General features: G+C 32.8%; 1 protein-coding gene and 1 long non-coding RNA gene across 4 annotated transcripts; one reads left to right on the top strand and one right to left on the bottom strand.

The window, feature by feature from the left end:
- Nucleotides 1-212: 212 nt before the first annotated feature.
- On the bottom strand, nucleotides 213-3,121 carry LOC104649651 (uncharacterized). 2 transcript variants are annotated; one of them, XR_743538.4, is made up of 3 exons: nucleotides 2,991-3,121; nucleotides 2,767-2,857; nucleotides 213-535 (listed from the first exon to the last, which is right to left on the bottom strand). It is a non-coding gene; the product is annotated as an uncharacterized lncRNA (long non-coding RNA). The 2 variants fall into 2 exon arrangements; XR_011212228.1 differs by lacking the exon at nucleotides 213-535 and adding an exon at nucleotides 1,728-2,080.
- Nucleotides 3,122-14,922: 11,801 nt separating this feature from the next.
- Nucleotides 14,923-17,526, top strand: LOC101253945 (elicitor-responsive protein 1). Of its 2 annotated transcripts, XR_743539.4 has the most exons (8): nucleotides 14,923-15,187; nucleotides 15,273-15,377; nucleotides 15,459-15,585; nucleotides 15,701-15,772; nucleotides 16,569-16,614; nucleotides 16,709-17,027; nucleotides 17,110-17,253; nucleotides 17,344-17,526. XR_743539.4 is itself a non-coding variant. In XM_004248711.5 (7 exons), the coding sequence occupies exons 1-7, from the start codon at nucleotides 15,142-15,144 to the stop codon at nucleotides 17,145-17,147; spliced, it is 753 nt and encodes a 250-aa protein (XP_004248759.1). In that variant the 5' UTR covers nucleotides 15,029-15,141; the 3' UTR covers nucleotides 17,148-17,526. The 2 variants fall into 2 exon arrangements, 1 of the variants encoding a protein (XP_004248759.1); XM_004248711.5 differs by having other exon boundaries at nucleotides 15,029-15,187; nucleotides 17,110-17,526.
- Nucleotides 17,527-26,940: the final 9,414 nt, after the last annotated feature.

Genomic DNA, 26,940 nt, shown 5'->3' with positions numbered 1-26,940 from the left:
TAAAAAAAGTTAATTGATGTTTCATCTCTATTTTTGATCACCTTCGAATGAATATTACCATTAAAATAAAATTGTTAATTCACCAAATTAATCAAAAATAATATCTCATAATTCAATAAATTAGTTTAGGTCCTCTTGATTTTTCCTTACAATTGATTTTAAGATGATTAACCATTGATAAACTTTCTTTATTCATCACTCTTGTACCAACTCTTTGAATATCTTTCTCTATCACGTTTAGGAATGAAAAATAATTTTTGATATAATTAATTTGTGTATTTCGTGAGGAAACTCTCTTCCCGTGAAAAATCCATTTGTTCTATCCATCCATAAATCCATTTACAATCAAGTGATCCTCCACCACATTTCTGTAATGTCAATAACGATTGATGCAATTTTTGCAAGTGCATAATATTTTATTTCCTTTTGAAGCTCGTTGAAATGTCTTATCAAGAAAATCATTTACTCCACTAATATGTTTATCACTGCATCATCTCATACTCATCCAACTTCTATCTAAATTATCCATTGATATCTAGCGACAAAAAAAGATAAAAAGAATCAAATTTATGATAAACTATGAAATAAAATACAACAACAATGTTTTACAGAGAAACAAACATATCTCAAAATGTACATGGAGATTACGTAGCATAAAATATATAGTAATCACAATTCAGTTTAACGCAAATAATATTGATCTAGAATTTTAGGATGTTTCAGATTTTCATGTCAAATTGTCTAATACCAACAGTGAAAATTATTTTTTCTCATTTTCATGCTAATGTATCTCTTGTTCTCTGTTGCTCTATGTAACTCTTTAACATTAATGAAACCGAAACTTCTCAAATAGTTACTCAAGCGAGGGTGAAATAAAAGAAGACATCAGCAATGCAAGGATAATCAAAACTGATTGAATGACTCATGGAATAACAAATTCAACATCAATATCAAGAGAAATATGTCTACAGTAATCAATTTCACCATTACTACCAATAAAACTTTAAACTCACAATAGCTAAAACTTAATGAAAAAAGAACCCACAAATAAAGATATACATCAAATACACTAACTATACCTCAACGATTAAAGGAAAAAGAAGATATTAAAGAAGGAAACCTCAACAGCTCAAACTTGAAGTTTCTTCATCTATAACCTCAAAGATTTCATAACTTGAAGAAAAAAATATCAAGATTTCTTAGATTACACAAGCAAACCTTCAGCCCTCCAGTTCCTTCGATTTCACAACAATTTCTAGAGAGAATAGTAGCCAAACTCTGCGTCTATCTCTATAATTTTCTAATTTTGATAATTGAATTGAATACCCATGAAACAACATATGTAAACAGAGAAAATAAAGATACACACAAAGAAGTCATTTTTTAGAACATTTACCAATTTGTCTTGTTAAATCACTGATTTATTATTCAAATCAGATTAAAACACAACAGAGACAGTAGCCCTGCTTAGAAAATTTTAACTTGAAATCCAATAAATTAGAGGCCCAAAGTTCAACTTGAAATTACAGACAAGAAGAACTTACTTATATATTCAATTCCCAACACATTTGGAAACAGTAGCACATTTTAGTACCCAACAGTAGCAAATTTTAAATTATTCCATTCTCATGTTAATTTATCTCTTATTTCCTGTCGCTCTAACTTACTTCAACAATAAGTGAGAGGTGAAATCAATGAAGACGTCATCAATACAAGGATATTTAAACCCGATTGAATAACACATAGACAAGAAATACAACATCAATTTCAAGTTCAATAGTCCTAGCGCAGTCAATTTAATTGTAAATACAACAAAACAATAAACCCACAACAGCTACAACTTAATGAAAGACAACCCATAAATAGAGAAACACATCAAATACACTAACCACACCCAAATATTAAAGACAAAGAAGAGATTCAAGAACAAAACCTCAAAAGTTCAAATTTGAAGTTTCTTCAGCTATACCCTCAAAAATATCAGAACAGATCTTCAGTTGTTGAAGAAAAAACATCAAGATTTCTCAGATTTCACAAGTAAACCTTCAGCCCTCTATTTCCTTCGATTTCACAATAATTTCTAGCGAGAATAGTAGCAAAACTCAGTGTCTGTCTCTATAATTATCAAATTCTAATAAGTGAATTAAATACTAGTGAAGCAACATATGTATACAGAGAAGAGAAAGATACACACAAAGAAGTCATTTTTGAGAACTGTTACCAATACTTCTCTGTTAAATCACTGGTTCATTATTCAAATCAGATTAAAACATAACAGAAACAGTAGCACTGCTCATAAAATTACAACTTGAAATCCAATAAATTAGAGGCCCAAAGTTCAACTTAAAATTACAGACAAGAAGACTTACCATAATATTAAAGTCCTTGCACATTTGGAACCAGTAACACATTCAGTACCAACCAGTAACAAATTTTAGATTATTAGATTTTCATATTAATTTATGTTTTGTTTCTTTCTGCTCTAACTTAAATCATCAACAATAATCTAAGTAAGAAGTGAAATCAATGAAGATGTCATCAATACAAGGGTATTCATGCTCGATGGAATAACTTATGGAAAATAAATACAACATCAATTTCAAGTTAAATAGGTCTAGAGCAGTCAATTTCACCATATATCCAACAAAACATTAAACCCACAATAGCTACAACTCAATGAAAAAGAACCCACAAATAGAGAAATACATCACATACACTAACCACACCCACATATTAAAGACAAAAGAAGATATACAAGAAGAAAACCTCAAAAGTTCAAACTTGTAGTTTCTTCAGCTGTAACCTCAAAGATTGAAGAAGAGAACCTCCAACAGTTGAAGAATAAAACCTCCATTTCCTTAGATTTTAAAAGAAAACATACAACCCTCCATGTCATTAGATTTCACAGGAGGTTTGAAGAAAGAAACGAGTTCAGACTCAGAAAAAAATGGGTTTATGTTTGCCTAAAATCACAAACATGAAGAACTTACCATCTTCCATTGTTCTGCTTATGCTAAGCTCTACAACTTCTATTTTCCATTGTTCTTCTTCTGCTAAGCTCCACATATAGATAAAAAAAATTAGGTTAAAGAGAAGAGGGATGGAAATGAGTATGCCTGTATTATGCTTGTGGAAGAGAAAGGAAATAAACAAATGTTTGTCTCTTTATATCGATAAAGAGTAAAAAGATTTACTTAAAAAAATTAATTAATTATAAAATAAAATGAGAAGTTTTGGTGGGGTCATCGAAAATAATAGATGTAAATTATGGAGAGGTTTACTATATAATTGCTCTAATAGACTAATATTCACAGTAAATGTTGTCATAGATTACGTTATGGCAATGATAAAAGTAACTATTGCAATAGAGAGGGTCCATTGCAACGGTTTTCACACAATGACAATGGATTTATTACTTAGTCGTAGCAATAATATCCAAATCTTTTGACAACGGCTCAAATCGTTGCAATAGACCCTCCATAGTAACAGTGGCTTAAGTGTTGCTAAAAATCTGTTGTCGTAGGCCTAATTTCTAGTAGTACTAAGAGACAAAGTGGTCAATTGGATATAAAGAAGAATGAGAAGAAGGAAGAGGAGGATGAACATGATCAGTTAGCAAAATGGAAGGCTAAGAAGATCTAGTGGATTTTCTTTGAAGTAAAGGAGCTAAAGCACGAGGGGATGGTGATGCAGGAGTGGTAGAATAATTAGGAGATTTCATAGGAGGAGTAATAGGTAAGTAAGGAATAACAAAGTTGGAAGTGTAACACTAGGAGGTAAAGGGAGTGCAGCACTAATGGGAGAATGAATATTAGAGGGTATGGGGGAAGGAAAAGTAAGAAGAGAAGGAATATCACTGTTATCAGACAATAATGTTGATAAATAATTGAGAAATAGGAACTTAGGATATTTGAATGGGGAGATATGCTCTTTGAAAATTAAATCTCTATTGGCAAAGGTGCCAATTTCCAGATTAAGAAGCTTGTAGCAGTTCTGAGTGTGAGAGTATCCCATAAAGATTGTGGGGATGGATTTGGAGGAAAATTTTTTGGAGTAATCAGGTGTAATGTCATAACATAGGCAACCATGGTTCGAATATGATCAAGAGAAGGACTATGTCCATGAAAGCATTCAAAAGGGCTTTTGCTAGACAACACTTGAGTAGGGAGTCTATTGATGAGGTATGTAGAAGTAAGAAGGCAATCTCCACAGTATTTTAAGGGAATTTGAGCTTGGAACTTAAGGTCCCTTGCAACCTTAAGGAGACGTCTGTGTTTGCGTTCAACTAAACCATTTTTTTGTGGTGTGTGGACGCAACTACTTTGGTGAATAATTCCTTTAGATACAAAAAGTGAAGAACAATGCTGGTTGAAAAATTCAAAACCATTATCTGACCTAATGTGTTTGATGGAAGTTGAGTACTGAGTATACACCGTTTGAATGAAAGATTGTATGATAACAAATGAATCACTTTTCAAATGCAAGAGATAGGTCCATGTCATTCAAGTATAATCATCAACAGGAGTAAGAAAATGTCTGAAACCATTAAAAGTACAAACTCGATAAAGACCCCAAATGTAAATGTGAACAAGTTCAAAAGGATTCTTACACATACTAGTACTTTTAGGAAAAGGTAATATATGATGCTTGGCTAATGGACATACAAAGCAATCACAAAGATGAACTACATGCTTCTTTAATGAAGTGATCTTCTGCAAAACTGAATAAGGAGCATGTCCCATTTGATTTTGCCAAAGTGAAAATGTAGAATCAAATGTCGGTGATAGAAGATCAAATATTGGTGCAGTGTATGATGGAGATGGTGTAGAAACAGAAGATAGACAATGATGAGATGTGGTAGCAAGTGTCGAATGATTGACAATGTAGAGTCCTCCATGTAGTCTACCAATCCCCTTCACCACACCACTCAAAAGGTCCTGAAATAGGAAGAAATCAGGATAAAATGAAACAAAACATTGTAGATCTTTGGTGATTTTTGAAATTGCAAGTAAATTACATTAAAAATCAGCAATGTACAAGACATTGTGAATAGATTGTGATGTGGAAAGAGTGGAAGTGCCAGTGTGAATAATAGTAGTTCTAGCACCATTAGATAAATGTACGCATTGAGGAGAAAAAATTACAATAGGATCAGATAACAGATTTAGAGATGAAGTCATGTGATTAGTGGCACCTGAATCCACAATCCAATAATCCTGGTTGATGAGAGGCTTACCTTCCATGTTAGTTGAGTCAGTTGGTTCCTTGTATTTGTCAAGCATGTGCAGAACCTATTGATATTGTTCAGGAGTGAAAGTTTGTACTACTGGAATGGATTGCGATGATGATTGTGTTGCAGCACCACTGGAAAAATTGGCATTGTAGCCTGATGGTCCACCAGCATTAACATTACCTCCATAAACTGGATTTTTTCCTTTGCTTCCTGCATTATTGTAAGGTTGTCCATTGTTGTGATTTATCCCCTGGCTTGTAGTGTTGTTGTTGTCATTGTTGTGAGTGATCCCCCTTCTTGTAAGGTTGTTGTTTCCATAATTCTCTCACTTGAATGAATTCCCAGCATTGGATGAATTGCCAAAACTAGTGTTGCTATTAGGATTACCTTGTGACTATCGATTGTTGGTAAATTGAAAGTTTGGTGGATAATCAATGAGTCTATGGCAAAATTACTAACATGTTCAGTGAATTAGATCTATAACATGAAACATTGGCTGTGATTAAGCCTTCCATGGATCCACTACTCAAAGCTCCTAAGAAAAGTTAGACGTTCACTCTCCTCATGAAATATCATGGAATAAACTTGATTGAGACTAGGAGTTGGATCCACTATGAGGATTTGACTCTTCTGTGGAGAGTATGCATCATTAAGCCCCATAAGAAATTTCATGGTTTTTTGCAGACCTAAATACTCCATAAAAGGTCTGGATCGAGGACAATCACCACCAGGATTGGGTATGATCGATTCAAATTCATCCTATAAATCAGTTAGATATGAAAAATAAGAGGACACACTTTTAGTACCTTGAGATAAATCCCCAATTTCCTTATTTGTGTGATAGATCCTTGTCGTATTGATCTTATCAAATTTTTCTTTGAATGTTTCCCAAACCTTATGCGCAGATGATGAATAGACAATGTGTAACACTTCGAAAATCTAAGATACATTCTAGAGCCTAACATAAGTTTCAAGAGGTTTAAACACTTTTTTAAGGTCAATTTAATGTATAAGGTCATTTAGGAAGTCTAGGAATCAAAACATCAAAGAACGTCCGTGACGTCTGAAAACTAGTTCAAAGAGGTATTAACGTGCCTTAGCCTATTTGACTTGCTTTTAGGAGTCAAAAATTATGAAACTTGGTGGAAGGGTGACTAACACGTATTAGAGTTAGTTCATATTTGAAACGTACGAGCACGACCCCTGAGGAGGACACTTGCGAAAGTGACTTAAAGTTGTCAATAGACAGCGTCACCAATGAAGTGCCACAGACGACTCGTGGTCCAATCAATGGACACTTAGAACTTTTGTACAAGGCATGTTTTTACAAGTCTTTGAACTCATCGACGGATGTGCAGCACAGAGGTGAATAGTGTCCATCGATGGACACAATATTCATTGATCGTGGTGTCATCTGTGAGGGGTCTGTTTTGCTGCACGTTTTTTTATTTAAGTCAATTAATTAGTTAGATTAGTTAGGAGGTTAATAAGGGGTTAGGTGAGGTATGATTAAGTTAGTTAACAACCTATATAAAGACCCTAAGTAATTAGACTAACCTAAGCTCTCATAAGTCATAAATCCAAATTCTCTTCTTTTCTCTTATTTCTCTCTCTAGTTGAAGAACTCCATAGAATACAAGGTCAAGGTGGGTTTTAGGGATGCAATTACAAAGATTTCTCCATCAATATTCATTAAACAACAAGGTATGGGATTCATTTCACCTTTGAGACCTCTTTCCTCAAAAGGTTCCATCAAATTGATTTTAAAAGTTGGGTTTTCAAGTGGGTTTTCATCCAATACAAAATTGATGTTCTAAATTACTTTTTTTATGATTTATTTTAGATATTATGAATATATTAACATGTATTTTAACTCATTTATGTTATTTCTTGATGGATTGTTCTAGTTTGTAGAAGATGACCTATTCCCCTTAACCCTAGGTTATGATTTTGATATGAATTGTGTAATGTTGGCTCAATTGAATTGGTTATTGGTTGAATTAATATTAGATGATGATATTGTATAATTATGAACATATTATGGTAAATTATGAACATATTATGGTAAATTATAGTCCTATCATGCTACTTCTTGAGTAATTGGTCTAGATTATGACTTTGACTTAAGTCTCTTATCTTAAGCTATGAACTAGTGATGGATTGTGATGTAGTGATTCAATTAGCCTTGTTATCATGTTGGTTATTTTTGTGTGATATTATTGCACCCTTATGGGGTTGTATTAAGGGTTGGTTTTAAGACCTTGATGATGGATTATGAAGGAGACTTGGTAAGTCTTGTGATCCCTATTCTTTACTTCAAGTATGGTTAATTGTGATTAAATTATGATGTTGTAGTGGAGTATGTCTTGTATTAAGATTGATAGGGTTGGTATGATGTTGAATTGAAATGTCTTGACTATGGATTGTGAGGTGTTGGCTAAGATGTAAATGTTATAAGGATGGTAATGATTTACCAATGTTCATAAAGATGATGTGAATATGTTAATGTGCTAACCTCACTTATATGGATTGTAATGAAAGGAAAATACTCATGCAATTCTTATTAAGCTATGATGATGATGTTGCTACAAGGTATAGAACCTATGACCTTCATAAAGCTATGATGATTAATAAAGGCATTAAAGATATTTCAAAAAGGGACTCTAGCTTAGCACCGAGTGAACTAGAGTGAGGAGTGTCCCTTCCCACATAGGGAAGGTAGGATCACTAATGTATTATTAATATTGGAGACTCTAATGCATGTAGAATAAGGAAGGTCCCAACTATATCTCCTAGTTCTTGAACTATGTTGCCCCCACAGGAATACTATCTAGTGGATCCACGTAGTTGCTATGTTCATTTTTGGTACTATCTTGACAAGTACTCCGCCTTCTTTCGGTGTGGGGTTTCATGATACCGTTTCCCACATTATCTCATGTGGTCTATATCAATAAAGGCAAGATGTTCCCAAAAGGTAAAATGAACTAAAGGAATGAACTCTAACTAAGATGACATAAGGTGTTTTAGCTTAGTCTAGGTAGGGGTATGGGACTCTACCTATACATTGCACTAGTTAGCTTTAAGGGGAGTCTTAGGAGGATGTTCTTATGTATGTGTATGCTTATAAAAGTAAATGATATGCATATGATGATCTTACATGTAAAACAAAATATGTGATTTTGATTACTCTTATGAAAATGTACTTGGTCTCTATTGCTAAAGTATGTTATTATGAATCTTAATGTAATGTTATGTTATGTGAAGTCGGACATTGGTTATGGTTATTGCTAGGCTTACTTGATTAAGTAAAGTGATACGGTTTTGCTTAGTCATTGCACAAGTGGACTTAAAGAGGGTCATGAGTAATGGCCTTGCTTTGGTTATGTTGAACTGTACTCTTATTCATGCTTTTGCTATTATAACTTGATGATAGAGTTACTTTGACTATGTGTTCAATTATATGATATGCATGTTGACATGTCTAGACTTTTTATTGTTGGCTTGTGATGTACATGCTTATGAATTAATGAATATGTCTTATTGATTGGTATGGTCTTCTTGAATGTGCATAAGGCTTTCTACAAGCAAAATAGCATATTACACTGAAATTTCTCTTTTTAGCATGATTTCATGATATGTGTGCATATGACCTCATACATATTAAAATGGTGTACTAACCTCATTTCTTCCTTTTCCCAACATTTAAGGTTTCGGTCGTTGAAGGATTGAGACGACTTTGAAGAAGACTTAGAATTCTCAATCATCCAAGTTGGGTAGGTCCTCACTTTTCAAGGGCAATGCCACTATCAAGCTTATGAAGTTGTTTTAGTTTTGAGACTCTTATGTTCTTTCCTTTTCAATTGAGTACGAAACATTGTATGACCTATATGTGGTCTTATTTCATTTATGTATGGGCTAGCCCAAATTATTGTACTCTTGTTAGATGGTTATGAGATGAGACGACTATTTGAGACTGTGTTATATTTTATATATCTATGTGCAATAAAAGTAGAAGACTAAGTAATCTTCTTATAAGAAAGGTCTATGTATAATCTATATAAATATTATGTGTATATAGAGGTCTATGTAAACCTCAATGTAGTAGTAATGAAATTTTTTTAAAGTTTTCGTATTTTAACCTATGAATATAATGATGTAAGCTAAGAGTCTAGTATTAGTCCTCAAAGAGGATGAAGACGCTGGTTACATCGAGGGAGTGCTCCCCGGATGTGACACAATGCCTCTTTGCAATTCCTTTGAAACAGATAACATTATCCATGCATGTACAATAGCGTTGCAGGATCCCATTGATGTAGCTTGTATGTATCTCCTACGTACTGTTCTCTATTGTAGGAACCATCAATAAAACCTAACTTGTTCTTCATGTTAGGACCGAAAATAAGCAGGTGTAAATGCGGAAGCTAGCAAAGCAAACCTCGACCACAAGTAAGAAGACAACGAGAAATATATCAAAAGACACAAAGATTTAACGTGGTTCGGTCAATCTACCTACGTCCACAAAGGAGATGAGCAATCCACTATAAATATGAGAGTACAAAATACAGAGAGAAACAACCTCAACCAATTCACTCGGAATACATGAGAGGTTCACACAAATGATAACATATCAAGCTTGTGACCCACAAATTCTCCCTCTAACCAAAACTCTCAAAGCCCTTAAGACTACATTGTGAATGCTGATTAAGTTAGAAGGAACATTCCTCTATTTATAGAGTCCTAAACCTTTTCCTACAAGGAAGGAATTAGTCAATCCAAAAACTTTTCCTAAAAGGAAAACTTATTTATGGTAAGAAATCAGGGCAAATAAAACCCAACAAATCTCCCCCTTGGCCTGAATTTCTGACAAAATAAATTTGTCCACCTTCTTTACTTAAGCTCAACAACTTGCTTCTCCTCTCCATAATCTACTTTGCAAAATTTATGTGTCAACACAGAGAACCTCTCTGAAACAATTTCTCTAACAAAAATCTTCATTACTGTCAAAAAGGTTGCGGCTAGAACTACATTCGTCAAGATGAACACCTCTTTCTAACCTGTTTCAATCATCGTTTATCAAACCATAAAACCTGACTTCATCATTGAACCTGGTTCTGATACCACTTGTTAGGATCAGAAATAAGCAGGTGTAAACGTGGAAGCTAGCAATGCAAACATCGAAAGACCACGAGTAAGAAGACAACGAGAATTATACCAAAAGACACAAAAATTTAACGTGGTTCGGTCAATCGACCTACGTCCACAAAGGAGATGAGCAATCCACTATAAAATATGAGAGTATAAAATACAGAGAGAAACAACCTCAACCAATTCACCCGGAATACATAGGAGGTTCACACAAGTAATAACGTATCAAACTTGTGACCCACAAATTCTCTCTCTAACCAAAACTCTCAAAGCTCTTAAGACTACATTGTGAATGTTGATTAAGTTAGAAGGAACATTCCTCTATTTATAGAGTCCTAAACCTTTTCCTACAAGAAAAGGATTAGTCAATCCAAAACTTTTTCCTAAAAGGAAAACTTATTTATGGTACGAAATCAGGGTAAATAAAACTCAACACTTCATGAGTAGTGCAATTTTCATAGATCTACTTCATTCAAAGTAGTTTTTTGCTCCAATTAGCACCTGAGGAACCATAGACACTCTTGGTGTATAACATAGAGTGAATCATTGCAATCAATTTATTGAATGTTGGGAGGTGTGGATCCAGAAACTTCATCAATTGAATCAATCGCCATGTGTGAAAAAGAGAAAAATAATTTGAAACATAGATGAAAAATCGTGAAGAAATGAAGAGCTAGCGGAAAACTTCGAAACAAAGATGAAAAACATGAAGAGACGACGAGCTAGAACAAAAATTGGGAAAAACACCATGAATGATCTTCAAAGCTCTGATATCATGTTAATTTCCCACTCACAATTGAATATACAATAAAAATATTGTATCAATCGAGTAAAATACTGTTACAAAAACTAGTAACTCTAAAGTATTTATACAATTTTCTAATGACTAATCTGACAACACCTAACTAACTAACTACTTTTCTTCTAGTTGCTTCTAGAAGCTACATGTTAATTAGTCAAGCTGTACAATTGACTCTAACAGTTTTTAATTTTTTTGTTAAATGAAGAAGTCATAAGATAGTTGGTTGTAGGGCGGTAGTTTGAGAGCAAAGAGGTTTATTTAAATCTTGTTGGTGAAAAATTAGTATTACATACATAAGATTAATATTACTTTTGAATTCTCTATTACGTTTATTTTTTAATATTTTGAATCTTCTCAATAAAAAATTCAATTTTACCATGAAATACACAATGATACAAAAAAAAACTTAAATTTTAAAAAGACAAAGCATGTGATCGGTTAATCGATTCATATACTACTAATATATAAGTCGTAATAATGACACACTTCACAGTCGACAAGTCTGTATCAGTTGCGTGGTTTCCATATTTATATAAGAAGATTTATATTTTGCCCTTCACATTCTATGTTATTATTTCACATATCCTTCTAATAAAGCCATATTTTGGGATGCTTTGCGGTACTTTTCTAATATATATTTTGCCCTTAATATTGTATTTATTACTTCAGTTGTTTCATACTTTTATGTAAATAAAGCTACATTTTTGTGCCTTCTAAAGATGCTTAAAGTGCCTTCTAAAGATGCTTAAAGTCTTTCTTTCTTCATTCATTATCTTTGTTTGCTACTGTTTATTCCAACATCTTATTATTAGTTAATAAAAAATGTAAATTATTATAAACTATGATTACCGAGATATATAAATAATTGATCTAATTAATGAGAAATATAAGTTTTACATTTAATACTATGTTCATTCCAATTTTAGAAACATTATGTGACTAGATACAAGAGTTTGAAAAACAGAAGGCGAATTTTAAATTTGTATTCTAAAACAAGTCTCTAAAAACATACTATTAAAATGTGATTAACTCTCCATATTTCACACTTGCCATATAAATTGAGATAATAAAAGTAACATATATTATTTAAAAATTAATTTATGAATATTATAAATCATTACTTATAGTATGAAAAAAAATATCAAAAATTGATTTACTCTCCGTATTTCACAAGTGTCACATGTAAATTGAATAAGAGCTATATATTATTTTAAAATTATGTACTTAAATTGATGAACTTTCAAAATATCACACGTGCCACATATATTATTCGGAAAAGGGTCAAAATTGCCACTGAAGTATGCGAAATAGACCACTTATACCCTCCATTATATTTTGTGATCAAAAATACCCCTGTTGTTATCCTTGGAGACCACAATACCCTCAAGAGTTAACACTCAATTTTTAGTGACTTGACATGTCACATGGAACTAATCCCTCCACCTAAGTGTTTCCAACTAAGATTCACTACAAAAGAACTTGATCTTTAGTAGCGATAAAGTTGCCACAAAATCTCAAAATATTGCCACTACAGGTTGCAAGTGATTTTTAGTGACGACTAATAGTTAAACCTATTTTTTCAAAAAAAAGTATGGTAATTAATTTTCGATTGCAACCTAATTTTCTACAATAAATAACTTGCAATGTCAATATTAAAAACACCCAATATTACTACGAAAAATCATGAAAATTACTTCTTGATTCACATCTCCTACTATATAATGCATAATTGTACATTTTATACATTTACTTATAACATAAACATAAAACATACAGTGTCTTAAAACTCCTACTTAATCGATATCATTTTAGTTTTTTTAAAAAAATAATGAAGAAAAAATACAAAATTAGAATTTAATAGTAAAAACTTTTAGTGACGATTTTTTGAGCTTTTCTGGCGATTGTTGTCGCCATTAAAGGTCTAGTTCTTTTGTAATGCATCCTAGTTGGCAATAATTAGGTGGAAGGATTAGTCCCACGTGGCTTGCCAAGTCAATGAAAATATGGGGTGTTAACGCTTGAGGATATATATGATTTCTTAGGATAACAACATGAGTATTTTTTTAAATCTAAAATGTAACGAAGACTCTAAGTGATCTGTTTCACATAGTTCAGGGGTAACTTTGACCCTTTTTCGTATATTATTTAACAAATGCATTTAAGATATTATAAAAATAATTAACAACAAAATCATGTAATTAAAAAAATAAAGTAATATACATTGGGCCCGGGCTTATCCGGGCTTTTGTATCTAGTATATATAAAAGAGTTCTCAATGACTAAATTAAAGTTATTACAACTTGCAACACTCAATTTCTAGGTCGTCATATTCAACTCTTGTTTTTCTATCTACTTCTATTTTTTGACAAATTCACAAAAATATGTGATAGGAACATTACCACTAATTCTCTCTTCTTCTTTTTTTTTTGGCGTTTGGCATTAACAATCTCTTTTTGATTGTTTTAGTTTTAACTCTCAAGTAACATTGTTCAATGAATATTTTCTTCACACAATCTTTATTGATGTAATCTCCTTAATTTGAAGCATACTATGAACAAGGTCTTCCTTGTAGGATAAGGTGTCATATACTTTTATTTTGTGTGTCAATAACATGACTTGGGTCATAAAAAAGTCGATTCAACATTAATATATTATAATGAAGTCGACATGCTACAAGTCCAACTCTTTTAAGAATTGGATCGAAACCAATATTTTTGAGGGTTGATGCTAACTTTTCCTTTTCTATCCAAATATACGATGCCTTTATTGGTGACTCTTTGAATAAACAAAGACAACTTCTTTCGACTTTACTTCTAAATATAATTTCTGATAGTTTTGCGCCATTTTGAATCATTCTAGAAAAAATTTCTTCAAAATATCATAAAATATTTTTCAATTAATTAAAAAAAAAAATATATATATATATATATATATATATATATATATATATATATATATATATATATATATATATATATATATATATGAATGAATGACATCATCTTTCATATATAGAATGCCTCAAACACAGTCATTTGAATACTTGTTCAATAACAATTTCACCAAATTGCTAGGAATGTTCAATAACAATTTCACCAAATTGCTAAGAATGTTGTAAAAGTAAACTCAGGATGACCTTTACATAGTTGTTCTATTTTATCTATATACTCTTTGTCAAGGGTGAATATATTATTACTTGTATGAATTCAATCCATAATTTTTTGGCGTTAGATCATAAATTTATATCAACTTTATTAAAAATTATGATAGATAATAAATACGAATACATATTTTTAACTATAACACGTTCAAAGCCAAAATATTAAGAGGTTAAATTTATAAGATTCAAATTCTAAATCCACCTCTATACTTCATATAGTTTTTCTTCCTTATTAATTTCTTTACTTATAAGATATAAAAGTGTCTATTTTAGATTTTTAGGATTATGAGAAAGACATACTTTATTACACCTAAAACTCCAATATTTGGTTTGTCTTATTTGACATTTTTCAATTTTTTAGAGTCAAATAATTTAAATTAGACAAAAAATTTGCATATAGAATCTTTATTTTTTAAAAAATAAAATTTACAAATTTACAAACTAAATAATATAAGTTACAATAATTGATTATTAAAAATATTTATGAAAGTCTTCTCTTTGAAAATAGAATTTGTTTGAATTTTGAAATTTAAAGATATCTTGTAAAATGGATAAGAGGGAGTATTTGAAATAATCCATTACATAAATGTTTTAGTCATTGACGCTATGATTTTGTAACGCGCATTCTCCGTTTCTAGTCAACGAAATAATTTTAATATAAGTCAAAGAAATGAACACGAAACCTCCTATTGGTTGATTTGTTCTCTTTATAAAATAAATAAAAACCCTCATTTTTTTTCCTTAGCTAATTTTAAACCCAAATTCCTCGTCATCGTTGTCTTCTTTCTTCTTCTACTTTCCATGTCGATAGCATATGGCATCCAAGGCCAACTCCTTGAAGTAACTGGTACGAACTTCATTCAACTACAGCTAAAATACTGAGATTTTATGAATTACTTTTCATTATTTACTTTGAATTTTCGTTTTTGTAGTTGTTGCTTGTAATAAACTGAAGGATACTGAATGGATTTCAAGGCAAGATCCGTATGTTTGCCTTGAATACGGAAGTTCTAAATTCCGTACTCGTACATGTACAGGTACAAATTGAATGGATTTATATCTGTTAACTATCATTTTTGGTGAATTTTGATGAGATTCATGCTTTTGTTTGTATGTAGATGGCGGTAAAAACCCTACGTTTCAAGAGAAATTTGTGTTTAAGCTAATTGAAGGGTTGCGAGAGATCAATGTTGTTGTGTGGAATAGCAATACTGTTAATTCAGATGATTTTATAGGGAGTGGAAAGTAAGTCTCAATTTGTTTTCTCTTGACTGATTTGGATTTGTTGTTGAGTTGATTGAATGATCTATTTAGTTTGTTAGTTGAGTGTTAATGATTAAATTATTTAATTTAATTCTAGGGTTCAACTACAGAAGGTTCTCTCACAGGGATTTGATGATACTGCTTGGCCACTTCAGAGGAAGAACGGCAGGTATATTGATAAAAACAACTGCTATTTCTTGATGAATTTTGCTATGGTCTTTCTTTTACGGCGAGAATTGTGTTTATAGTCCTTCTAAGTTTGAATTTGTATCTTTTTTTGTTTGTTTTCTTTGACAAAATGTTCTACATTGTGATTCCACTCTTTCATGTGACATTAATATGACAATTTGCGACACCAAGGTCTGGGATGTATGGATATGATGTGATTCTTTTCATTCATCACTGAAGTTCTTCATTTCATCATTATTGATTAACATAGACCTGTCTATAACTAGCCATCAACTTACTTCCGGACAGTGATGCAGGTGGAACTTAAGCTTTCATAAGCTATTTGTATTCTGTAAAAGTGTTGAATTTTTTTTTGTTCAACTTTCTCCCTGTTAATTGTCTACTTCTGGTAGTCAAAGGGGTCATGGATCAGCTCTTTCTACAAAGAGCCTTATAGACCTTTAGGCATACTAGACACAATTGGGTCACATGTTGGCTTCAAGTTTGGTGAAGAATTAGGGGTAGTTGAGGTTCAATATACTAGATATGAGGCGAGGAATTATTGATTACCTTGCAGGATATAAGTTGAGTCAACAGGAGGTGTAATTTGTTTTCTCACATAAAAGGTATTTAGTCAGCACACCAAGTACTGATACTGGTGGATTCATGGGGGCTATAAAGATTTTTTCTTGATAGTATTTGTGAGGTCATTGGAGACGAATGAAGAGAGCAGCTTTTTCAACACTTGTGTATTCCTAATGAAATCACAGTGTAACAGAAGTATATTTCTTTTACAGGCATGCAGGAGAAGTTCGACTAATAATGCACTATGCAAATACCAATGTAAGTGCCGCCGTCTTTTCTTAGAATTTCCTTCTTGCTTCCCACCCCAAAAATCTTTTAATGTCTTTAACATGAATTTCTCTTTTACTTCCAGAAGCCAGCAACAAGCCATGCTCAATCAGGCCCTCCATTTGTTACACCAACTCCTGGATCATATCCATATTCAGTAGCTCCACCACATGTAGCTTCTCACCCAACACCTTCTGGCTATCCAGCACCATCTCCTTATTCCACAGCCTCGCCTCCTTCAGCATTTTATCCAGCTTCTCCTTATTCCACAGTCCCACCACCTCCAGCAGCATATCATTCAACATCTCTTTATCCCCCTCAATCGGCTGCTTATCCTTCACCTTACTCATCATCTGCGTATCTGCCTCAGCCTTATCCACCACAGGGTTACTCTTATCCCCCAGGTAAATCTTGTAAGATGTGAATTTCTTACTCTCCCCTGGTATGTCAATTACGGTTAACTATTTATTTTTGTTGTCTTGCCAGGTCAATACCCTGGAGTCTATCCTCCACGATCGTATTGATGCTATGTTCTTAAATGCCTGGACAAGGATTGTGCACAAACAAGTACTTGCTGAGTTTTCATTTATTAGTGTGGTATCATGTCTCTTCAGGACTTCTCCATGACCTGTCAGTGATTGCTATGCTGAAATTGTTTAGTATTTGTAGAATCTGGAAATTATTCAAACAAAGCTTATGTTTTGTGCCTGTACTATGTAGGAGTATTCCCAAGCGAAATGTACAGAATTTTCTTGTCTGATAGGCTCCACCGGCTTTACATGGAACACTTCAGATTGTACTTTTGTGATTTTATACTTCCTGTTAGAATTGTTGATATGGCTACTTTTTGTATGTTGAACAAAATATATATATTTTTTGGAATATTGCCTCTTGGCCACTGAATTTGAATTAAGGTTTTAGTTTTCATAATATTCTGTTGGGAAGTAACTTGCTTAGTCGTTTGATTGGTTGAGAATACCTTCAAGTGCTATGAACTTCTCTTGGATGCTTGTACAAGTACTTCCTGCCTGATGAGTACTATTTGCCATTCTCAGCTTCTGTTTTAAATTTGAGTAATAGTGTATCAAAAATTAAGTGCACAAAGAAATAAGATAAGGACTCCAGTTCCAACACTTATCGTTATATTAAAAGTAGAAGCCTAATTGTACTTGGTTCATATGTTGGGTATTTTACCAAGGACGCTCAACTCATCATCGATACTAGAAAAGGAACCTAGAATTACAAGACACCTAAGAAGAGAGGACTTCTCTCAAATACAGAGTATCTAGAGAATCATAAAAAGAGAGATCTTCACTTATAAAAGTAAAAAAAAAAGAGAATCTACTAGAAATAAGACATGTTCAAAGAAGCTATCACTAACACAAGAACTAGCATACATGGAAAGGATAATGTATAAAAAGGTGGTATATTTGTATTTGTACCAAAGCTCGTAAATAGATCAAGTGTGACTAAATCAACCTAATTGGAATTTATGTTTGATAGCGACCGTGTTATACTTCTTAACCGGAGGTGTAATTTGAGTGCATTAGCAATTCAATTGATCTATGGTTTCAATCAATATTTATAAGACATTATTATTATTCTAAAATGTATATAATTCTCCTCTTTTTCGACCATGTAAGCCTCTTGATGACGACTGAAAGATCATCTAATCATCTTTAGACGGTTCTCTTGTTGAGTGAGAATAATATGAAGGATTTCTCCAATTTTACAAGGATCGGCTTCGTTGATTGTCGGCAAGATTTGTTCTTCAAAGACTATTCACACTCACATTAAGCACAATAAAACTAGTAAAATGAATAGGCAAGTTATTCAATGTTCAATAACACTAATTAAAGAACAAATAAATAAAAGAAATGTTGGATATATTTAGAGTTCTTGAAAATTGCACAATTAGTAAACAAAATTAATGTATAATAAGTTCGAGTGTTTGAAACTTAATGTATATTTCCTATTTCATATGGGAAGTTATATTTCATTATATTTGGGGAGTTTAATAAATTGTATAACTTTTGATTTTATTTTTGAGATAAGTGTCAAAAATACGCATAAATTATTCAATTTTTTGAGTTTCATGCCTAAACTATTGAAAGTGTGAGTTTCCTACCTAAACTATCACTTTTTAGTTTGAGAAACACACCTCTTTTATATGAAAAAACTTTGTCACATGACATTCCAAATAGATAAAATATTTTATCTAGATAAAAATTAAATAATTAAAAATTAATATTAATTAAAATTATAGATTTATCCATATAAAAAATTAAATTTATTTTTCTTATCTCACTCCAAAACCTCCTCCACGTACCCCCATCCCCCGCGACAACCCCATCATTTATAAAATATTTTTAAAAATTTCATATTTCATCCTCCCCCCCCCCCCCCCATAGAAATTGATATTATTTTATTTTAAAAAATCTACCCCATCCTATTTAATTTTTCGCTCCTAATTTTTATTTTTTGATGTTTTTCTTATTTTGTGTTAGATATGCACGTACATATATTTTTAGAAAAAAAATTCTACTAGTGTACCGAATATAACATAAACAACTAAAAATATAAAAAGTCTTGTGACGGCAAGTAAAAAGTATTTTCGATATGTATATCTACAAACTGGGAAAAAAAATTGAAAGCGGAGAGTTAAGTGGGATGGGTAGAATTATATTTTTAAGAAAATAAAATAATATCTAAATTAGTATTTGATGAGGGGAAGGAGATGAATTAAAAAATTGAAATACTTTTATAAAAGAAATTTAAACAAAATAAAAAACTTTAAAAAATGGTGTGGGGTAAGAAAAATATTTTACATTTTATTTTATAAAAAAATATTATTTTTATAATAATTTTTTAATTTTAAATTTTAACTAATACCAATAATTTATTTATTTTTTGTCAAGGTTGAATATTTTGTCCATGTGGAGTGTGATGCGGAAATTCTTTAAAATAATAGGGAGAGTGTATTACACATACCATGATGAGAGAGGTATAAAGAAGAGACGTGTGTTTCTCAAACTAAATAAAAAATAAAAAAAATTTATTTATTCATCCCTACCATCATACCCCCATTACCCCCCACCCTCACCCAAAAAAAATTCAGTTCGTTTTAAAAAAGTATTTTCAACTTCAAATATTTATTTTTTCACGCTACCCTGGACTCACCCTACCCCAGCCATCGCCCCCCACCCCTCTCCCTACCCCAACCAACCTCCACCCTTAAAAAATATTAAGTTTGTTTAAAAATATTTTTAACTTCAATTTTTTTTCACCCTATCCTGAACCCCCTTTTTCCCGCTATCCCCCTATCAACCCCGTCCCCCAAATCCCGAATTTATTTTAAAGTTTACTTTTTACTTTTATAACAAAATAAAACTAAATGAAGCATTTTTAATAGATTTTATCAAAAAAAAAAAGACTAAAATATTTTCTCCATATTGAATTCTTAAGTAAAGAACTATTTATTAATGAAATATGGATAAAATATGGGTAAACTAGTATTTTACCCAACCCATTTATTACCCAACTCATTTTTACCCATATCAAATATGGACGGGTTGAATAATTACCCATTTTATGTTTATTCAACCCGTCCATTTAAAAACACTACTTGAAACATAAAATAAACGTTCAAAGGCATTGACAATATATAATATTATATCATGAACATAATTTAGATGGAGAATTTTTTTCCTATTTTGTTTCTATACCAAAATAAAATGAGTCCAATTCAATTGGAACTTGACAAACTATCTAGTCCAGCTATTTGTGTTTCTCATCCACAATGGTGATGTACTCTGAGAAGACAATATCCCTATTCTTGTTTTGGTCTCCAGGAGCTATGTTACCATTACAAGCAGGTTCTCAAGTATCTGCACAACTATCCATAAAACCCAACACATATTCTAGGAAGAGTCTCATAATCAAAGTCAAAAGATCTAAAAATATGTTCTTCTCCAAGCCACTCTTTTTCTATTTTTTCCCCTTAGGTGGTGTATCAACATCACCATTAATAATAGTGTTTCTTTCTTGTGCTTGCCATTTTGTTTTCGGGAAATACCTCGATTCTTTATCTAAATTTACCCCAAAGCATCGACTCAATATAGTTTCTAGCAATAATTCTTGAAGTGGCGCTAATGGTACGAACATTTGTTTCAAATCTCCAATTCTTTGGCTACTACTTTGTCCTATCTAGATTCACTGTACGCATTTGCCTAATCGTCCTCTGAATCTGCAACTTACTTAGAAATACATCGGACACCTTTCGTTCATTAGGTACATCACCTATGTTTAGTGTGGTTTACTTTACCCTAACATCCAACACAATATCAATGCATGTTTTTGTTGGGAAAAATGCGGATAACCACAACAATATATATGGTAAAAGTAATGGAAATAAAATGGAAAAATAACAACATCAAGAATTTTACGTAAAACCCTTATGAATAAGGAAAAAAACCACGGGCCAAGAGAAAAAACTGATATTACTATAGTAAGGAAGTTTACACTGTGCAGTCACGAATACAATACTCAAAATGAATACTAGACACTCAAAAGGAATAACACTGTTTTGATTTCCACCATACTAAAATATCGCTCACACTCTATTTTTCTTTACGAACTATTTTTCTTCTATAGTCTATGGAATACCTCATTTTGCTCTCAAAATGGTTTTTCTCTAACTTGGTGTGTTCTACAAATCAGAAAGAATGCTCTATTTATAGAAGAAGTTTACAACTAATGATGTCACCAATGAAATCATGAAAATACTTAAGTTTCAAACTTTGCAACTTAAGTAGTTATCTTGTTAGATTTAGTTAGTACGTTTTTGTACCAAATTAAGACTTTGACAATTAATATGGGGCTGGAACCCCACAAATCATCCCCTCCAGTCCCATTCACTATAAAGAAGTATCTTCATCCTTTTTAGAGAGAGCTCATACCCAAAAGTTCTTTGCATAAGTCGAACTTGTCTTTCGGTATCGTCTTGGTCAACATATCTGCAGGATTTTCAGACGTGAAATGATTCACTCTCCACTTCCTCACGAATCCAATGATATTTGACGTCAATGTGTTTTTGCTCTTGCATGGTACATGGAGTTTTTACTCAAGTCTATTGCACTCTGGCTGTCACAATAGATAATATACTCCATCTAATTCAAACCAAGTTCTTGAAGAAATTACTTTAGCCCTATCATCTCCTTGCCGGCTTCAGTAGCCGCAATATATTCAGCTTCACTTGTAGATAGTGCAACACACTTCTGCAACTTTGACTGCCATGATATAGATCCCTCTAAAAAAGTAAACAAATATACAGTAGTGGATTTTTATTTATGAAGGTCACCTGCCATATCAACATCTATATAGCCTTTTAAGATTGGATTTGATACTCCATAACACAAGCATTCATTTGAGCTTCCTCTAAGATACCTGAGTATCCACTTGACAGCTTTCCAATGCTCCTTTTCCGCATTGTCGAGAAATCTGCTGACAACACCAATTACGTGAGCAATATCAGGTCTAGTGCATACTATTGCATACATTAGACTTTCGAAGACGGAGGAATATGAAACTTTGGTCATGTTCTCTTTTTCCTCCCTAATTGTAGGATACATCTTCTTGCTCAACATCATATAAACAGCAAGAGGTGTACTAACAGGCTTAACATTCTTCATATTGAAGCGCTCTAGTACACGTTCGATGTACTTCTTCTGGGACAAATAAATCTTTCTTTTATCTCTGAGACAAGTAATTATCATGCCCAAAATTTGCTTGGCATGGCCCAAGTCTTTCATAGAAAAAGACTTACACAACCCTTTCTTCAGCTCGTCAATCTTGGAAGTATTCTTGCCCACAATCAACATATCAACCACATACAACAAAAGGATGATAAAATCATTGTCAGAAATTTTTTGTACAAATACACAATGATCTGAAGAAGTCTTCTTATAGCCTTGATCCTCCACAACAGATTTAAGCTTATTGTACCACTGTCTAGGAGCTTGCTTTAGGCCATATAAATTCTTTCTGAGTTTGCACACAAAATTTTCTTTATCATCTACTTTTAAGCCCTTAGATTGTTCCATGTAAATCTCTTATTCTAGATCACCATGAAGGAAAGCTGTCTTCACATCCATCTGCTCAATCTCTAAATTAAGACTAGCAGCCAAACCTAGAGCTGTGCGAATCGAGGACATTTGCACAACAAGAGAAAATATTTCATCAAACTCAATACCCTTCCTTTGACCAAATCCCATAACAACCAATCTATGTTTGTACCTGGGCTTCAAGTTGTAATCGTCAACTTTAACTTTGAACACCCATTTGTTCTTCAAAGCTCTCATACCCTTAGACAATTTTACCAACTCATAAGTGTGGTTCTCATGCAGAGACTTCATCACATCTCGCATGGATTCAATCCATTTATCCTTGTGCTCATCTTCCATGGACTTCTCATAACATTCTTTTTCTCCATCGTTAGTGAGTAACACATACTCATTGGCTGAATAACGGGAGGAAGGAAATCGTTGTCTTGTGGACCTCCGAAGTTGAATATTTGATTTGTCTACAACTTCATGAGCAACATGATCATCAAAAACAATATCATTTTTATTATCAACATCAACATGTTGATTCAATACATGATTTTGGGCATCACCATGATTATCAAGCCCAACAACATCATGTACACTTGTGTGAGGAACTTCATTATGATGAACTATACCATCAAACTTGAAGATTCTACCTTCTCCGTTTTGTCAATATCTTCAAATGTTTTATCCTCCATGAAAACAATATCACGGCTTTTCACAAGTTTCTTTTCAATTGGATCATATAGCCTGTAACAAAATTAATCTAGGCCATATACAATAGAGATGCATTGCCTTGTCTTGGCATCTAACTTTGACCTCTCATCTTTTAGTACATGTACAAAAGATTTGCAACCAAATACTCTCAAATGGTCATAGGAAACATCCTTTCTGTACCAAACACTATTTGGTACATTACTTTGCAAGGCAACAGCCAGAGATTGATTAATAACACGTGCAACGATCAATAAAGCTTCATCCCAAAATGAGTTCGGCAAATTTGCTTCAGGAAGCAAACAACTAACTCTTTTCATCAAGGTCCTGTTTATTCTCTCAGCCAAACCATTAAGCTAAGGAGTCTTGAGAGGAGTGTTATGGTGTCTAATACCTTGATGCTTGCTATATTCGTTAAATAGTACACAATATTCACCACCATTATCTGTACGAATACATTTCAATTTCTTTCCAGTTTCTCTTTCAACTGAAGCCTGGAACTACTTGAAGACACCTAACACTTGGTTTTTAGTTTTCAATACATAGACATAAAGTTTTCTCGAGCAATCATCAATGAAAGTGACAAAGTAGAGTGCACCACCTAATCTCTTTTTCTTCATTGAACCACATAAATCAGAGTGCACCAACTCAAGTAACTCTGTCTTTATCGAAGGAGGGTATGACTTAAAAGAAACCTATTTTGTTTACCAGCTAAGCAGTGCTCACACTTTTCTAATTTTAGCACTTTTGAAATTTGACAACAATTTCTTCTTGGCTAGAACATTAAGTCTGTTCTCGCTGATGTGGCTAAGTCTATTGTGCCATAACGTTGAGGAGTTATTGCTCTCAAACGCATTCATCATATCAACACAAGTAGATGTCGTAGTCCAATGTAGACCACGACGTTTGTTACCACGAGCCACAACTAAAGAACCCTTAATGAGCTTCCATTTTTCATCACCGTTGGTACTAACTTATCCTTCATCATCTAAAATAACAACAGAAATTAGGTAAAGACGAACATCAGGAGCATGTTTCACATTGTTCAAAACTAGTTTAGTTCCAAAACTAGTTTCCAAACAAATTGTACCAGTACTAACTACCCTAGAAACTGTCTCATTACCCATACTCAAGGTTCCAAAATCACCAAGAGCATAGGAAGAGAAAAAATTCTTCCTCGATGTCACATGAGATGCGGCACCAGTGTCCACAACCCAAATGAATCATCACAAGCAATATTTGTAATATCCCCATCAAGGATAGTAACAAGATCTTCGGTTGTAACGGTGGCTAGGCAATTTTCATTGCCATCTTCTTTAGTTTCCTCTTTGTTTTTGTTTTCCCTCTTTAACTTCCTGCAGAAAATCTTTGTATGCCCTTTCATACCACAATGATAGCACTCAATATCCTTAAGTATGCCTCTGGATTTTCTCCTATTTTGTTCTCTATACCGAGAACCACGAGTTTTGTTTGTCCCCATAGGGCCAGTTATCTGGACATCCGACGAAGAAGAACCTTGACTTTTTCTTCTCATCTCTTTGTTCAAGACACTACTCTTGGCAGAATCCATAGAGATCACACCATCCAGAGCAAAATTTGACAGTAAAGTTCTAAATGTTTTCCAACAGTCTTGTAGGGAATCAAGTACAAGCAAGCCTTGAAATTCTTCATCAAATTTGATGCCCATAGCAGATAATTGGTTGATGATCCCCTGAAAATTATTCAGATGGTCTGTCATCGGAGAACCATCATGATACTTTAAACTCTACATCTGCTTTATTAAGAACATTTTGTTGTTTCTAGTCTTCCACGCATACAAACTTTCAAGATGCTCCCATAGGGTTCGAGCATGTGTTTTTCCATAAATATGGTTCAACACGTTATCGTCAACACATTGCCTAATGAATCCACAAACCTGTCTGTGCAATCGATTCCACTCTTCGTCAGTTTTATTATCAGGCTTTATAGTGGTAAATACTGGATTGTAAAAATTCTTAAAATAAAGTAGATCTTCCATTTTTCCCTTTCAAATGGCATAATTAACACCATTCAAAGTAATCATTCTACTTGTATTGGATTCCATTGTTTTTCCCCAAAAAATATAGTTATCGCAAATCAAAGTAATTTTTTTCTCATATAAAAGTTCAGACTATGTTGCAACGATAGAGCATACTCAGATAAAAACCTTTGCTCTGATACCAATTTGTTGGAAAAAATGCGGATAAACATAACAATATATATGGCAAAAGTAATGAAATAAAATGGGAAAATAACGACATCAAGAATTTTACATGGAAACCTTTTTGAATAAGGGAAAAAACCACGGGCCAAGAGGAGCAATTGATATTATTATAGTAAGGAAGTTTACATTGTGTAGTCACGAACACAATACTCAAAGTGATTACTACACACTCAAAAGGAATAACACTCTTTTGGTTTTCACCATACTAAAATATCGCTCACATTCTATTTTTCTTCACAGACTATTTTTCTTCTATAGTCTATGGAATATCTCACTTTGCTCTCAAAATGGTTTATCTCAAACTTGGTGTGTTCTACAAATGAGCTAGAATGCTCTATTTATAGAAGAAATTTACAACTAATAATGTCACCAATGACATCATGAAAATACTTAAGTTTCAAACATTGCAACATAAGTTGTTATCTTGTTATATTTAGTTGGTACATTGTTGTACCAAATTAAGACTTTGACAATTAATATGAGGCTGGAACCCCACAAGTTCCGACGGCAACAACGGGTTCAAAGAATAAGTCCACGCTAGTAGCAATTATCAGGGAATAGAAGAAACAATGACATCAACCTTAGTCATCGAAGGAATATTTGAAAGAGTTAATGTGGACAAAAAGTCAATTTTTAATTTTTCTAAATAATGAACTTTTTCTCCAAATTTCAAAGATCCTCTGATGACTAAGGACAATGTTGTAGTCACTTCCATGGTTTTATAATTGTTACCAGTGACAACTTCTGTAGTGATGGTTTACCTCTAAACCTATTTATTACCGTCAGGAACCTACATTGACATTGAGTTGGATGTTAGGGTAGATAAAAAAAACTAAACAAAGGTGATGTATTTAATGGAGGAACGGTGTTTGATGTAACTCCGAGTAAGTTGTTGATTCAGAGAAAACTTATGCCTATGTGTCGGGTGAATCTAGATAGACTGAAGTGATTGCCTGAGAATTGGAGCTTTGGAATGAAACTTCGTATCACTTGAGCCACTGCAGCAGTTGTTGACAGGTACTATATTAAGCCAGTGTTCGGGGGTAAATTAAGGGCTAAAGAATGAAGTGGATATTTTCTTGCAAACAGGTGGAAAACACAAGAAGCGCTTTTGTAGCAACACATATTATTATATCAAAGGTAGAAGCCTTATTATATTTGGTTCATAAGTTTGTTATTATATCAAAAGTAGAATTCAAAAGAACTACATTTATTTTTTTCCTTTTCTAAGCTTCTCTTCTTATGTTTTCCCTCAGA

The sequence above is a fragment of the Solanum lycopersicum genome, chromosome 10 (assembly GCF_036512215.1).
Source record: "Solanum lycopersicum chromosome 10, SLM_r2.1".
Taxonomy (NCBI): Eukaryota; Viridiplantae; Streptophyta; class Magnoliopsida; order Solanales; family Solanaceae; genus Solanum; species Solanum lycopersicum.
Note: the sequence above shows the minus strand (reverse complement) of the source record. Positions and strands in the feature narration are given on the sequence as shown.